The sequence below is a fragment of the Mus caroli genome, unplaced genomic scaffold (assembly GCF_978045245.1).
Source record: "Mus caroli unplaced genomic scaffold, Mus_caroli_1 scaffold_3, whole genome shotgun sequence".
In the NCBI taxonomy this organism is placed as follows: Eukaryota; Metazoa; Chordata; class Mammalia; order Rodentia; family Muridae; genus Mus; species Mus caroli.
The window spans coordinates 29515316-29528749 of NW_028227258.1; the positions used below are offsets into that span (position 1 = coordinate 29515316).

The window sequence follows — 13434 nt, forward strand, 5'->3', positions numbered from 1 at the left end:
AGAGCCAGCAGTGACATATACAGTCTAGATGGCAAAGGCCAACTTTAAACACCCACATTCAATTTTCAATTAAAAAGTCAATCAATTAAAACAACTTGAGACTTGTTAGCAACCTGTATTCACTCTTCTTTCTATTTTCCTCCAATGTAGTTGCCTCGTAATTATAGTTCTAGGAAGTCTGTCAGTGGAGTATTTACCTTTATCCCCGGAAGTCCAGGCAGCCCAGGCAGCCCTGGTTCACCCTACACAGGAAAATCACATAGCATTATAGAGCGACATTTACGCAGTCACAGTTATCAGAGAAAAACATGGCAAATGTCCCAGAGGAAGAGCTTCTGCAAAGGGAAATATACACAAGGACTGCACTGGAGTAATTAGCTTGATTAGATTACCCAGCTCAGTTCACTCTCAACTCTGGGCACTTGGCAGATATTTCGGGCACCTGCCTCTTCCTGCAGTTCACTGCCCAGTGGCATCTCTATCAGATGGCATGGGAGAGGAATGGAAGGAGGAGAGACTAAATTGACTACTCCTTTGGCCAACAATTTATCGGAGCCGCTTGCTTCAATAATGCAGCCGATTCCAGGGCCCTTCCCGCATAGATAACGGAGAGGCTGTTGGAGGAGCAGATGGCCATAGGAAAACCGTACACATGAAGCAGGTTGCTCACTTAAAAGCATAGTAAGAGTTCCTTTCCATTCCTGAAGGATGAGAAGACAAATAAACAGTTAAGAATATTCTTGGCTCCAGCCTATATTCCTGACAATTGCTGGGTTACAGTGACCCAGCTTAGCAGTGCTGGGCTAATGGTTCCATGCAGCTGTTCCCGAATACAGGTCAGAGATTAAGTGGTACACCCTGGGTAGGCACACTGGAGACAGGCTAAACCTTCTCATTTTCACAGAATTGGCTATGTTTATTTTAAGCACAAGCGGTTACAGTGCTTAAAAATCCTCATGAAGTGAACTATGAGAGAATAAAGGAATCAGGAAAAAAAAAACAATATTTGTCTTGAAATGTTATCTATTTTCTGTGGAAGTGCCACTGAAGGTAAATAACCACAGAGTTTTGTTATGGTCAGTCAGAGAGATGGGAACCATTTCTAGAGAGGACCCAGGAGTCGTGGTGGGAGGAGGCATAATTTGTAGCCTAAATGCTTCCATAGTCTTTAATTTTTAGTTAATTATGTTTTTATCACTGTGCTTGGGTGCTTGCCTGCCACAGCTCACATGGTGTGAAGGTCGCAGGACACTTCTGAGGGTTTGGTTTGCTCCTTTACATTTGTAGGGATTCTGAGGGTCCAGTTCTGGTTATAAGGCCTGGCTGGCCAAGCACTTTGACTGCTGAGCCATTTTGCTGGACCTTGAATAATCTGTGACACAAGAAAACCCACTCAGAACAACTGGATCTTCCATCGCTACTGTCAGCACTTTCAGACTAGGAGGAGCTAGAATTCGTTCTGGTGTTATAATATTAAGCCTTTAGATATTTTCTGAAGCTGAGCGATGAGACAAAATGGGGAGGTGGTGGCTCTTTTGGTGCTTCTTAAAGGTATTTCAGGAATGCAAAAGAAAAAGCACTCTGCAGGAGTGTGCATTATAAATAAGACTTCAGTGAAATTGAACTAGAGAAGAAAGAAATACAAACTTGCTTATCATTCCATCTCAAGACCATGTGTCTAGGAATATTAAACTTCACATAGATACAACACAATATATTGCTTTTCTCATTTACCCTTTATCCAGTCACATTAAGAGGACCTAACAGAATGGGCTTGCTCACATATTTTACTGAAGTTATCTTTTGCTTTAAAAGAGTATGAGGTTTTTGAAAACAGTAAACTGCAAAGAATATACAACCAATAACACTTGAGATTTTATTAAAAAGTCTTCCCAAACTCTTATGATGATATCTCATCTGAAGCATGTGTGGAAATAAATAGGCTATAATATTATTTTCCAGTAAGAATCTCTACCACTCCTTTCTCTACTAACTTAAAAGAACTGCACAGCCACTTTGCATAGTTTATATGCCCACGTATACATGCTTAACACACAAAATGTTTTCTAATGAGAAAAAAATGCATAAACTTTGGAGAATAACACGTAAGATAACGAAATGTGAAATGACAGACGCTCTACAGTATGTATGTATATTTGTTATGCATGTGGTTATTCTTACGTGTTGAATGTTGGAGACATTCATCTTTCCATGTTTGTATTTAATTCCTGCTTTTAGCTAACATAATAAAGATGGTATCATCATTAATGTTGCCTGTATAGAACACCTCACATTTTTAGTAAGACATTTCTTTCTAAAGAATTTTTTATTATCTTTACATTCCAGAAAGCTTAGCTACCAACTATGAGAAAGTGTCTTAGTTAACTTTGCCTTCCGTGTCTATGCCATGGCTCAGACGAGGGGTTAGACCTGAGTCTTAATTAAGAGTCAGGTTGTTTTATTTATATTTCTTTCTTTCTTTTTTTTTTTTTCCTTCGAGACAGGGTTTCTCTGTATAGCCCTGGCTGTCCTGGAACTCACTCTGTAGACCAGGCTGGCCTCGAACTCAGAAATCCGCCTGCCTCTGCCTCCCAAGTGCTGGGATTAAAGGCGTGCGCCACCACCGCCCTTAATTATATTTCTGATTGTATTATTTTTCCTCTTTAAGTCTTCGTTCTCCAGCCTGAAAGCTTCTTACACCTGGGGCTCTGTTGGAGCGGTCCTGAGTACACATAGCTTGTTGGTAAGGGCCCCTTCTGATGTAGAATCAAGTGATATACTTCTTCAGTGTACAAAAGAAAGGTTGGGAAGAGCTGTGTGGTGAAACATAATTCCTACCTTACAGATCTACAGACACCTGACAAGCCAGCGTGTAACCCTAACTCACATGCCAACCACACACATTACTGCTGAAGCTGCAAGAGGAACAGTGGGAGGGACCGAATCCTTCACAATGATTCTAGACGGACACTGGGCGGGATCTCAGTGCAAGGCTCAACCCTCCGCTTGGGCCGTGTTCTATTTTATACTTTTCTGGGAACACCCCTAAATGTGGGAACTAGTGTGCCCTTGACCACCACAGCCCAACCCTGCTATGGTATAAAAATGCCTTGGGTGATATCGAGGACTGACAGTACACTAGGGTCCGTTTGCTGCTTTTGGCTCTAAGCAGCCAACATGGAAATCCTCTGTTTTCAATGTTCAGGGAATTATTACCAAAACCTGATACTAGACAGAGGCAGCCATACAACAGTGAGAAGGTGAGAGTGGACCAGGGAGGTCAGAATCTGAGCTACACATTAATAAAAGGGTAGTTTTTGTTTCGAGTCACTATCAACCCAGATGAAAAGCTCCTTTCAATGTAATTTAAATCTATTTTTTGATAGAATGCAAAGAGAATCCAGCATTTCTGCCTGCTAGCTGTAAATGTCCAGAATAAATCTAACTTATTTTTATAAATAACTATAATAATACAATATTTTTCAAGCAACTAAGGCCAATTTGGTTCCTGTACAGTGGAGATAGGGGAGCTTACACAAGGCTACCGAGGCTTGCTTTGGCTTGTGTTTTAGAGATTCTTTGAAGGTGTACTCATCTCCTTTACTTAAAAAATTGCCTATTTATTTATTCGTGTGTGTGTGTGTGTGTGTGTGTGTGTGTCTGTGTGTAAGCCAGAGGACAACTCTTGCACGATTCGTTTCTCTTCTACCACGTGGGTTCTGGGATCCAGCTCAGGCCCTCAATGTTGGCAGAAGCACCTCTACCCTCTGAGCCATCTCACCAGCCCCTCCCTTCCTTTGACTCAGGCTCTCTCTAAATAAGGCAGGTGGGCATTGAATGCCACGTCTTCCTGCTGCAAGTGCTGGGGTAGAGGCATATTCCATCTAGCCTGGCTCCTGGTGACATTTATTTTAAAGAAAAGCACAATCTTGGAGAAAAGTAAGCCACATCTTTACTATCTAAAGACTATGGAATCCCCTAATCATATTATTTGAAAACATCAGTTGCTTTTTCTCAAACAAAGTAGACCATGGACCTCTATCATTAGTAATTCCAACATTTTCTTTTTTGAAAGGTCAGAGGGGGCTGTCTGCTATGATACGCATGAAAAAGTCTGTGAAGGGGAAAAATTAGCATGTGCAGATATTCATCCTTGTCTGTGACCATCCTGGAGGAGGAGGAGGAGGAGGAAGAAGAAGAGGAGGAGGAGGAGGAGGAGGAAGAAGAGAAAATCATATGTACTGAAAAGTTTAAGCAGTTTCTCAAAAAGAAAAATCAGCCTAAGAGGCAAGGCTGGGCGTGTTTGTGGAAGGCTATTGCCACTGACAGGAGCCATGGAAAGAACATTGTGGCACCTGAGGCTCATCCCCAAAATGTATTTGAAACATTTCACCAAAACACATTGAAGAGTAACCTGTGTGATTGGCTGTGTATATCTGCTACTAGCAAAGGGAGCTAAGTTGTATTGCTGTAGATTAGCTAGGAAGAGGAGGATGGGCGTTATTTTAGCTCATTCATTAAAAATATTCGGTATGGATTCTTGAAGTAAACTTGGAAACTGAAGATCAAAAGATTGACCAGGATAGTAAGAGTTGCAGAGGTGTGTTGGACTCTCAGGCTCGCCTGGAGTTGAGCTGATGAATCAAAACTCCGAGGTTCTCAGTTTTAAGAGGAAGAAAGTATTAAATTAGAGAAATGTTTAAGAAATATGAAAACCTTCTTAAAAATTACTTCAAGTTCTTAAATGAAAGTTCTCTCCACGACTTCAAGAACACCAACTGATACAGCAGACTCTCAACGTTAGGTTCCAAACCACTGCCATAGGCTTTGCTGTCTTTCTCTCTCCACTAATGAGGTGCATCCTATGTCCCAGTTCATATCCTATCTATAACATCAGCTACCACTCCACAAAGGAAAGGCCATGGTTTTAGGGAATTTATCTCGTGGACTTCACATCTTCTTTTGTCTGTTAGGAGAGATTTGGCTATACTGAGAATTGAGACCTAGCTGCTCAGCTGAGGTACTGCTAACATTTGTTTCTTGCCTCAGACTCAGATAGAAGAATAAGTATAAACATATTCAGTGCAGAAGCACAAATGATGGATTTAATGTATCCACAGCTTGGTTAGTGAAACTGGTATGGCTCATGTTGCTAATTAACATTTAGTTCCTTAGATGAATTTAGTTTCCATAAGGCAACATTGATGGCACAGGTTAGAGTCACACACGAGTCAGCAGGAAAGCATCAGCAATGGAAAGAGGAGGAGGAAGAACTGTTCAGCATTCTCCATTGAGACGGTTTAGTGCACACTCATTTCTTCTCGTGAAGAGACAGAAACATGCAGATTACCTTTAAGCATGCAAGACAACCAGCTGGTATTCCAACTCAGTCGAGATTTGTTTGTTTCAGACAGTTGAATACATACAGAGTTTGTTTTCATACTTGGCTATGCTTGGCATCAAGATCATTTAAAATGGAGAGCAACCAGTAACATGTTGCAAAGCACAAAAACTGCACCATTGTGCAATAAACACTTCATTATCAGATGACAACGATGTGAAACACTGGTCATAGAGAGATGCAAAGAACATACCAAAGATAGAGAGACATTACCTTCTGCCCCGGACGGCCAGATTCTCCAGGTTCCCCCTGGCCAAAGAAAACCAAATATGAAACGTGCAGTCTTAGAAGAAAAATTGAAAACTACTGGGCTTTTGGGCAGTTCTGCAGTAATGATCCAACCTCCTACTTGATTATGTGTATTTGTGAACATCATTTTCCTACTGTCCACCACACTATACATATGGAAATTGCCATGAGCTTGCCTGGTACTCGGAAACCAAGGAAATATGGGAGAGAAGGTAAGCCCTCCGATTAAGGCAGCCTGGGATTTCCCTGTTGTGTCTGGAAGCTATTGCCAGAGAATTGGGCCAGAACTGTTACCACTAATGGTGGTAAAATGAAGAAAAAAGAGACTCATTAAGTCAAAACCATGATATCTGTGGTACAAACATATGCAAGGCTATAGTTACCTTAATTCCTGCAGCAGATGATCCAGGGTCACCCTAGAATGAAACCCATGAGAGGTTATGCCATGAGTACTGAGAAATGACACAAATCCATTAGGCAGCCGTTACCCACTTGGATGCTCAGAGGAACTCTATGACTAATGGGCCAGGCCATTACATGGTTACTGGCATGTAAGAGAAACTGTGACCTGCCTAAAATCATGGGGTTACTTTGAATACAAGCCACAAAAATCTATATTCCTTGAAATAAATAAAACTATACAAGCATCGAGCTATTTCCTTAATAGGATGCTAAAAATATCTTCTGAAGTAATGAATTTAGGGACTCGAAACTTTCCATTTTCTCAGCTTCTGGGATTTATTAATGTCACTGGCTATCATTTACAGGGAGTTCCTGCCCTTTCTTGGTCTTTGGAAGGTCAAGGTTCAACAGGTGAAGTCAAAGGGTTAATGATGCCGAGTGGCAAAAGCCATGCTGCAGACGACCTTGTTTCCACCGTGAAGCATGAACATGCCTTTTCCTGATTTCCTGTCCTCGCACCGTAACTCGGTCATCAGGAAGGCACAGGGTGATGGATGACTTGTGGGCAATGGGAGTTTTGGAGGGGCTAAAAGAGTCTTGAGAGAGAATCTGACTTTTAACTTTTTAAAGAGATTAAGAGATAGTTCATTCTGGAGCCATTTTGAGTGGCCACGCCCAGGGATACAGACTTAGGGTACCCCAAATTTCATGTTCCAATGTGGAAGCAGTTTCATGAAACGTTATGGTTTTTCAGAACAAGGAAAGCCATAAATCAAGGCAAATTTAAAATACACCGATGGGTACATCAGAGAGGTGGTTACAGCCAGATGGGGGAAGCTTTCTAAAGGCCTCAGCTGCTGTCTGAGGTTGGTGGAAGGCGGTGATCTGCTACGTTAATAGGTTCCAAAAGGTTCATCTCTTTTAAAAACCTTTAAGGTTTTTAGTTAGTTGTTAGTTCTGACACAGAGGTGGGTAAAGGAACGGCTACTCAAGAGGAATCTGGTTTTAAAAAAGATTCCAGCAGGTTTCGTGCAGGATGAGGCCACTCCTAGAAGCACACTATTGTAAGGGATAGGACCAGTGCAGACAGGAGTGTGGGGAGGAGAGGAGACTGTTACTAGTTTGTAAATGAGGCAGCAAAGGGCCTTGATTGTCAACCTCATTTGAGTCCTCTCCATCCTACGAACATGCAAGAAGGAGAAAGAAAAGGAGGGGACTTGGCTATTTGTGACTATCAAGAAAACGAAAAGAGGAGGGGAGACCTCCGTTTCCTCATCTGCACAGATACTCAGGCAGCCCCAGGGTTCGGTTCCCTTGCTCTAGAATCCAGAAACTGCTCATCAATTTCTTTGACAGACAGACAGACAGCCAGAGAGAGGCCTCAGGGCCCTGTGTGCTGACCGGCGCATGGCCCCTTCCCTCATTTCTGCTCATGTCTTCCCACGATGGCACTTCTCTTGGTTTAGGTTTTGGTTTACACGGCTTTTCCTCAAGGACCCCTTTGCTGATTCACCCCAGACCTGACAAGCTATTAGTGCACCTTATAGTACAGCTTCTTGCTTTGCTTGGGTCTGGCACAGCTTAGGTTGTGATTATCTGTCGATGTTGCCTGCACATCCATCGTCCCGGCTTTCATCAGACAGACAGCTGCGTGAGGACAGACCCTGCCTCTACTTGCATTCTGTGTCTGACCACAGTATATGCTCAACACACACATGGGGAGGGAGGGAACGACTGTCTAAAAAACTTTTTTTTTTTTTTAACAAATTGGGTCAGCAGTCAAGGATCAAAATGAAAAAGTGCCTTTAGGAAAGAAAAAAAGGGGGGACTTAGGAAGGAGAAGGAAACAATAAATTTAGTTTGTTGAGAAAAAAAGTACACATGTGAATTGCTTTGACATCTGTAATTGCCATTACCCAAGAAAAAATTAAAACGTGGCTAAACAAAGACACAGACTCTAAATATTGTATGAACAAGTCTCCTCTTCCCAGCCATTAACATTCAAATGAGTTCCAAATGGGGGGAGTAATAAATGTGGTGAGGAAAAGAATACTTGCTTCTGTTTCTGCCACACCAAGTCTGGGACCTATCAACATTAACGAACCAGTTCGCAATACTCCCCACAATATGACCTTTGTATTAATAAAAACAATTTGGTCTTGCAAAGCTCTTGTCCTATTTTTACATTAAGCCCTCATGCAGTTGGGAAGGCACCGTCACCTCCACTCTGTGGATGAGTAAATTGTAGCAGCTACAAGTGGAGTGAATTACAAGCTTCCTCAGCCATCCTTCCCCGTTTGTTCCGTACACCAGCTGATATGAGGCTACCAACAACATACATATAGCAGAGGACTGCCAGGTCTGTGTTCATTCAAAGATGATGCACCTAACTCTCAAGAGACTGGAGGCCCCAGGGAGTTTAGAGGTCAGGTGGGGTGGGGTTGGGGTGGGGACAGCCACGCGGGGAGAGGGTGGGTAGGGAGAAGGTATGGGATGTGGAACAGTAGGAGGGTGGATGGGGCGGGGAATAAAATATGGAGTGTAAAATAAACAAATTAATTAATTAATTTAAAAAAGAACAAAATAAAGAAAAAAAAAAAGAAAAGGCTTATTGGTTTCTATCATTTTGACAATGGACCACAAAGGTTAGAGAAAACATGTTAAGGAAAGGCGGCAGCTTGTATTAACTTTGGTCTTTTTACCCCCAGAATTTTAATGGGAAGTGTTTGGCTAACCTACTATATCAGAATAAAGTCTAGATTTTGTTCTCACAGAGATCCGATGGGAAGGAAAGGCCCAGCCTGTGAAAGGCTGCGTTACTTGCGGACATCCGAGCTGCTTCGTTTGATGGACAACTCGTAGTCCGGTTTTCTTCATTCATGAATCTTTTCAAAGATTCAGAACAGTGAAATCTCTAGGAATTTCTGTAACTTTTAAGAGTCAGGCAACTGCTGGCAGGGATAATGTTCCAAGTAGCTGAAATAAAGCTGGGTAAGTTTATAATCCTAACCTCAAAGTGAAAGCAGGAACCGGCTTTTCATCTCTGGTTTATATACATGTCATACGTCAGTGGGGATAAGCCACAGACCAGAGAGTTTGATAAGTGAGAACTTGACTTTACTGATATTTTGTTTTATTTTGCTTCCCTCCCCCTCACACCTCTGAAGATAGGGTCTCACTGCATAAACCAGGCTGGTCTTGAACTCACAGAGATCCACCTGCTTCTGCCTTCCAAGCGATGGGATTAAAGGTATGTGCTAATATACCCAGTGATTTTACTATATTTCACTTTCAGTCAAGAACAGCAAGTAATTAAATATGTATATTTAAATATACAAAAACAAATATACGAAAAAAAAACAAATGTAGGTTACAGAAACTTTCTGCCATTCAATGAAAATATGAAGTTATTCAAGATAAAAGAACAAATGTTTTTCAAACAACATTTATTATCTTATAACAATGTTCTAGGAACCTTGACGAGTACTGGGACTGGGACAGACTGACATCATAAGGTTTTTGGTTTGACTCTGGGGACAAAGGATGAAAGATTATGGTTTAAAAATGGTGTGCCTGGGTGTCAAGTTGTGATGGCTAGTTTGGCCAATTTGACAAGCTTGGGAAAGGAGCTTCAAGGAAGAATTGTTTAGATGAGGTAAGATTTTCTTAAATGGGTTAAGTTAGGCAGAGCGACCCACCTGAATGTGGGTAGTGCCATTTCATGTGCTAGCCTTGGAAGGAGTGGGAAGGTGAGACTCTTGTACGTGAGAGCATACACACGCTCACCCATCGCTCTCTGCTCTCGACTGCACATGGGATGTGACCTGCTGCTTCAAGGCTTGACCTACCCACAGTGGTGGGCTAGAATTTCAAATCAGGACCCAAATAAACCCTTTCTCCTTAATTTGTTCTCGTCAGGGGATTTTATCACACTAACTAAAGATTAAACTAGACAGTTCTCTAGGGGTTTGGGTTTGTCTGTTCCTTTTCTAGTGAGCTCTGTGTCCAGTCAATAAAGAACCTACCATAAAGCTCAGTACCTATTAGGAATAGAATTAGAGGCCATTTCAGTGTGCAGGGGATAACCTAGGCACTTTGGGAGAGTAAAGGGCTTTCCCGGGAAATGACTGGTACAGCCAAGCTTCAGAGGACTGAAGATGGAACAATGCTAGAAAATGGAGCAGTGGAGATGATTATCTGGTCAAAAGGAAGGCAGAAAGCAAGCATCTAAACAGAGATGACCTGGGCAGGGTTAGAGAGGACCAGGTGCTGACTGCCCTGGAGTCTCCTGAGACAGGCCTCTGGGTGTGGGTAAGACAGGTTGGTGGGTAAGTGCAAATCAGACATGCCTTGCAAAAGGCCAGAAGCTTAAGGATGCTAAGTGAGGGGGCAGTGCATACACAGGACTGGATGCCATGAGAGCAAAGCAAAGGAAAGGACTGGCCAGCTCGTGCCAACAGAGTGTAGAGTTGGCAGGCAACACCACGCAGGGTCCAACAGTGTGGTCCTATCCTTCGGTGTGCTGTAGCGACATCAGCTTGCAGTGGGCCAGAAGTCCATGTCAACATTTGTGGGCAGAATCAACACTCCAAAGAGTAGAGCGTGAAGCTTCCATAGTCACTTTACGTGTGATTCAAATCAGTCTTTTGTGGGTTGTTCTCAAGCTGAGTGTACTGTGTTGCTGGCCACATAGAAGTTCTGGCCCAGCCAGTGGTTTTATAGTCCCTAGCATTTCCAGATGACCAGTCTGGAAGGGCTCAGATCACTTTACCATCCGAATGTGCAGAGTTGGATCAAAAGGGGGAAAAAAAAATCCATTAAAGTGAATCAGCCAATGACGTAATTTACTACATCAATAGCAAAAAAAAAAAAAAAAAAAAAAAAGAAAAAAAAGAAAAAAAAAAAAAGGAGCTTGGTTTTTAACCCCTGCGAGTTGGAAAGTGATGAATGAGTTTCACATACTGAAGACAAAGGCCACGAGAAGCGTGTTTCCAACATGCTGGAAACAAATTATATGACAGGAGCAGGAAATGTTTAAAAAACACATCAAAAATTATATTCCAATCACTACATTCTTGGGACGAACGCTGCAGGTCAGATTACATATTATACACGTTACGGGTTGCTATTTACAATCCCCTGTTTAGAACCGTTGAAAGTTTATAGAAACGATTTCCGCTTTAACCAAGGCATTTCTTGTACTTAATTTCAGCTGAGCAGTAAAATTTTTTGAAAAAAGAAAAGGAAAGAAAATAGAAGAAAAGAAAAACCAACCATGTCGTTGATTTTAATTTCCACGTGGTAGGGAAAGTTAGTATTTATTGAGAGTTTATGATGTGTGTGTTAGTGTGGCAACTGATCTGCATTAATGTATAAAGTAGGAACAACATTCCTTTGAGACCACTTGGGTCCTTTCAAGAAAAAACATTGTTTCACTATTACAAAATTAAATTTCAAAACCTATGTGAGTAAAAAAGCAATTACTGGCCTGTGTTCCAAAAAATGAGGTTTTAAAAACACTTCTCCTAAAGCCTAAAACAGTTCACTGAAATTCACATAGGTATAGTTTGGAATTTTATATGTTATTTTGTTGTTTGAAGAAATTGCCTTCTGTGTACAGTATTTCCTTTATCTTAAACAGAGGTTTCCTACTGTAGTCAAATCTTGCTGGACACTTACAAGACTGGGCTAAGAATGGCCTTTACATTTTAAAATGATTTTTTAAAAAATCAAAATAACAATAATATTACACAATACATGAAAACTACATAATACCAAAAATCACCATGCCCAAATAAAATTTATTTTGTCCATGGCTCCACTTGTTTGTTTTACATGTTTTGGGTGGCTGAATTCTGCCACAAAATAAAATCAGGGAGTTGCACCAGAGACTATGTGGCCCACAGAGCCTAAAATATTAATTTATAGAGCAAGCTGGCTGATCCTTGCTTTTAGACAACAGGATGAGAGCTAAATAAGCCATCATCCAGGTTTACATATGCAGGGTTTCGAATCCTGCTCCTAGAGTGGCCAGGAGCACCCACGGTCTTCTTAGCACTAAACATTTCCACGTCATATTTGACTACAGCTTGAGATTCACATATGGCTGAGGAGAAGATGCAGCTCTGAAACAGGGATGCTAAGGTAGTTCATAGAGTACAGAGGCCGAGATTCTTCACCTGCCAACTCCATGGTGAAGAATTATCTGGTCAGTACTGTCAACAGTGCGGAGGCCAAGACACCTTGATCTCTAAGAAACTGAGAATCTACCCTAAACTCAAACTGTTTCTCAAACACCAACAGTTTCTTCTCAGTGGCATTAATTTGTTTCCACCCCGATGCCATATTTGTATTAATATTTATGAGATGGAGAAAGATAACTTGCTATATATTTTATGAGCATGCTTTTATGACTAACCATTATCCATCTGTACAGTCATAATTTTCAAAACGGAGTAGCCCCCATCCTCCACTATGAGCCTGAATGATGAGCAATCCTGTCTTTGGTTAGTTACCGCACTTGCTTCCCACTAAAGTACATCTACTTTGATTCCATATTCAGCTCTTTAAAGCGGTGGTCTTCCCAGATCTGAACACATGGTACAGATGAAGGAAAATATCCTTTTGATGTCACAGCGCCATGATGTCACGGATGTCAAAACACAAACTTGAGCAAACACCATAATGACAGACTGGCGGGATAAAGGAGAGGAAACAGAGATGGACCGGGGAAGGAAGCATGCACTGTAAATGCCAGCCAGTGTTTCAAAGACCAAGGAGGCAGAAGACTTCAGAGGAGGAATGGTATCCAGACTTCCTGACATAAACACTGCAGTCAAGTGCTATTAACTTAAGGCTAAACGTTCAACTTTTATCCTCCACCAATATACTTCCTCCTAAAACTAGAACGAACCAAATCACTTCAGGAGTGCTCATGCCTGGTCTCTGCGAAGACGCACTGATGCATGAGTGTGTTTACTGCTTGAAAGACTTCTTGTTGGAAATTTACTTGTTTTCTAGAAACTTTGACAAGCTAGTTTGCTTTTGGAACCTTTAAATCTGTAGATAAGCTATGGACCAATCACTTTCTCTATGGAACTGTTTTCTAATCCAGGAGGTTCCTCTCTGTCCCTGGCCTTCCCACCTCCCTCCCCACTCCATACACACTCAATAATATTCTCGCTCGTGCACACATCCTTCTGTATTTCACAAGACTGTACCTTTTCTCCTGTATCACCTTTGGGACCATTTTCTCCAGCATCTCCCTGAGAAGAGGACAAAATGACACACTTAAATATATTAGAGACTTTAAGGAGAGGACATTCTCCTTTAGACACACCCTCTTACAGTCTCCTGTAATCATTCAGAGCCAACGGACTTCG

The 13434-nt window shown here is 41.7% G+C and overlaps 1 protein-coding gene across 1 annotated transcript in view; it reads right to left on the reverse strand.

The window, feature by feature from the left end:
• Col25a1 (collagen type XXV alpha 1 chain) overlaps positions 1 to 13434 on the reverse strand; it is a 411050-nt gene that overhangs the window by 64393 nt on the left and 333223 nt on the right. Inside the window, exons 15-18 of the mRNA XM_021157594.2 lie at positions 13273 to 13317; positions 6034 to 6066; positions 5615 to 5650; positions 198 to 242 (exon numbers count right to left, since the gene is read on the reverse strand). Of these exons, the coding sequence (XP_021013253.1) occupies positions 198 to 242; positions 5615 to 5650; positions 6034 to 6066; positions 13273 to 13317 (159 nt within the window). The remainder of the gene's footprint in view (positions 1 to 197; positions 243 to 5614; positions 5651 to 6033; positions 6067 to 13272; positions 13318 to 13434) is intronic.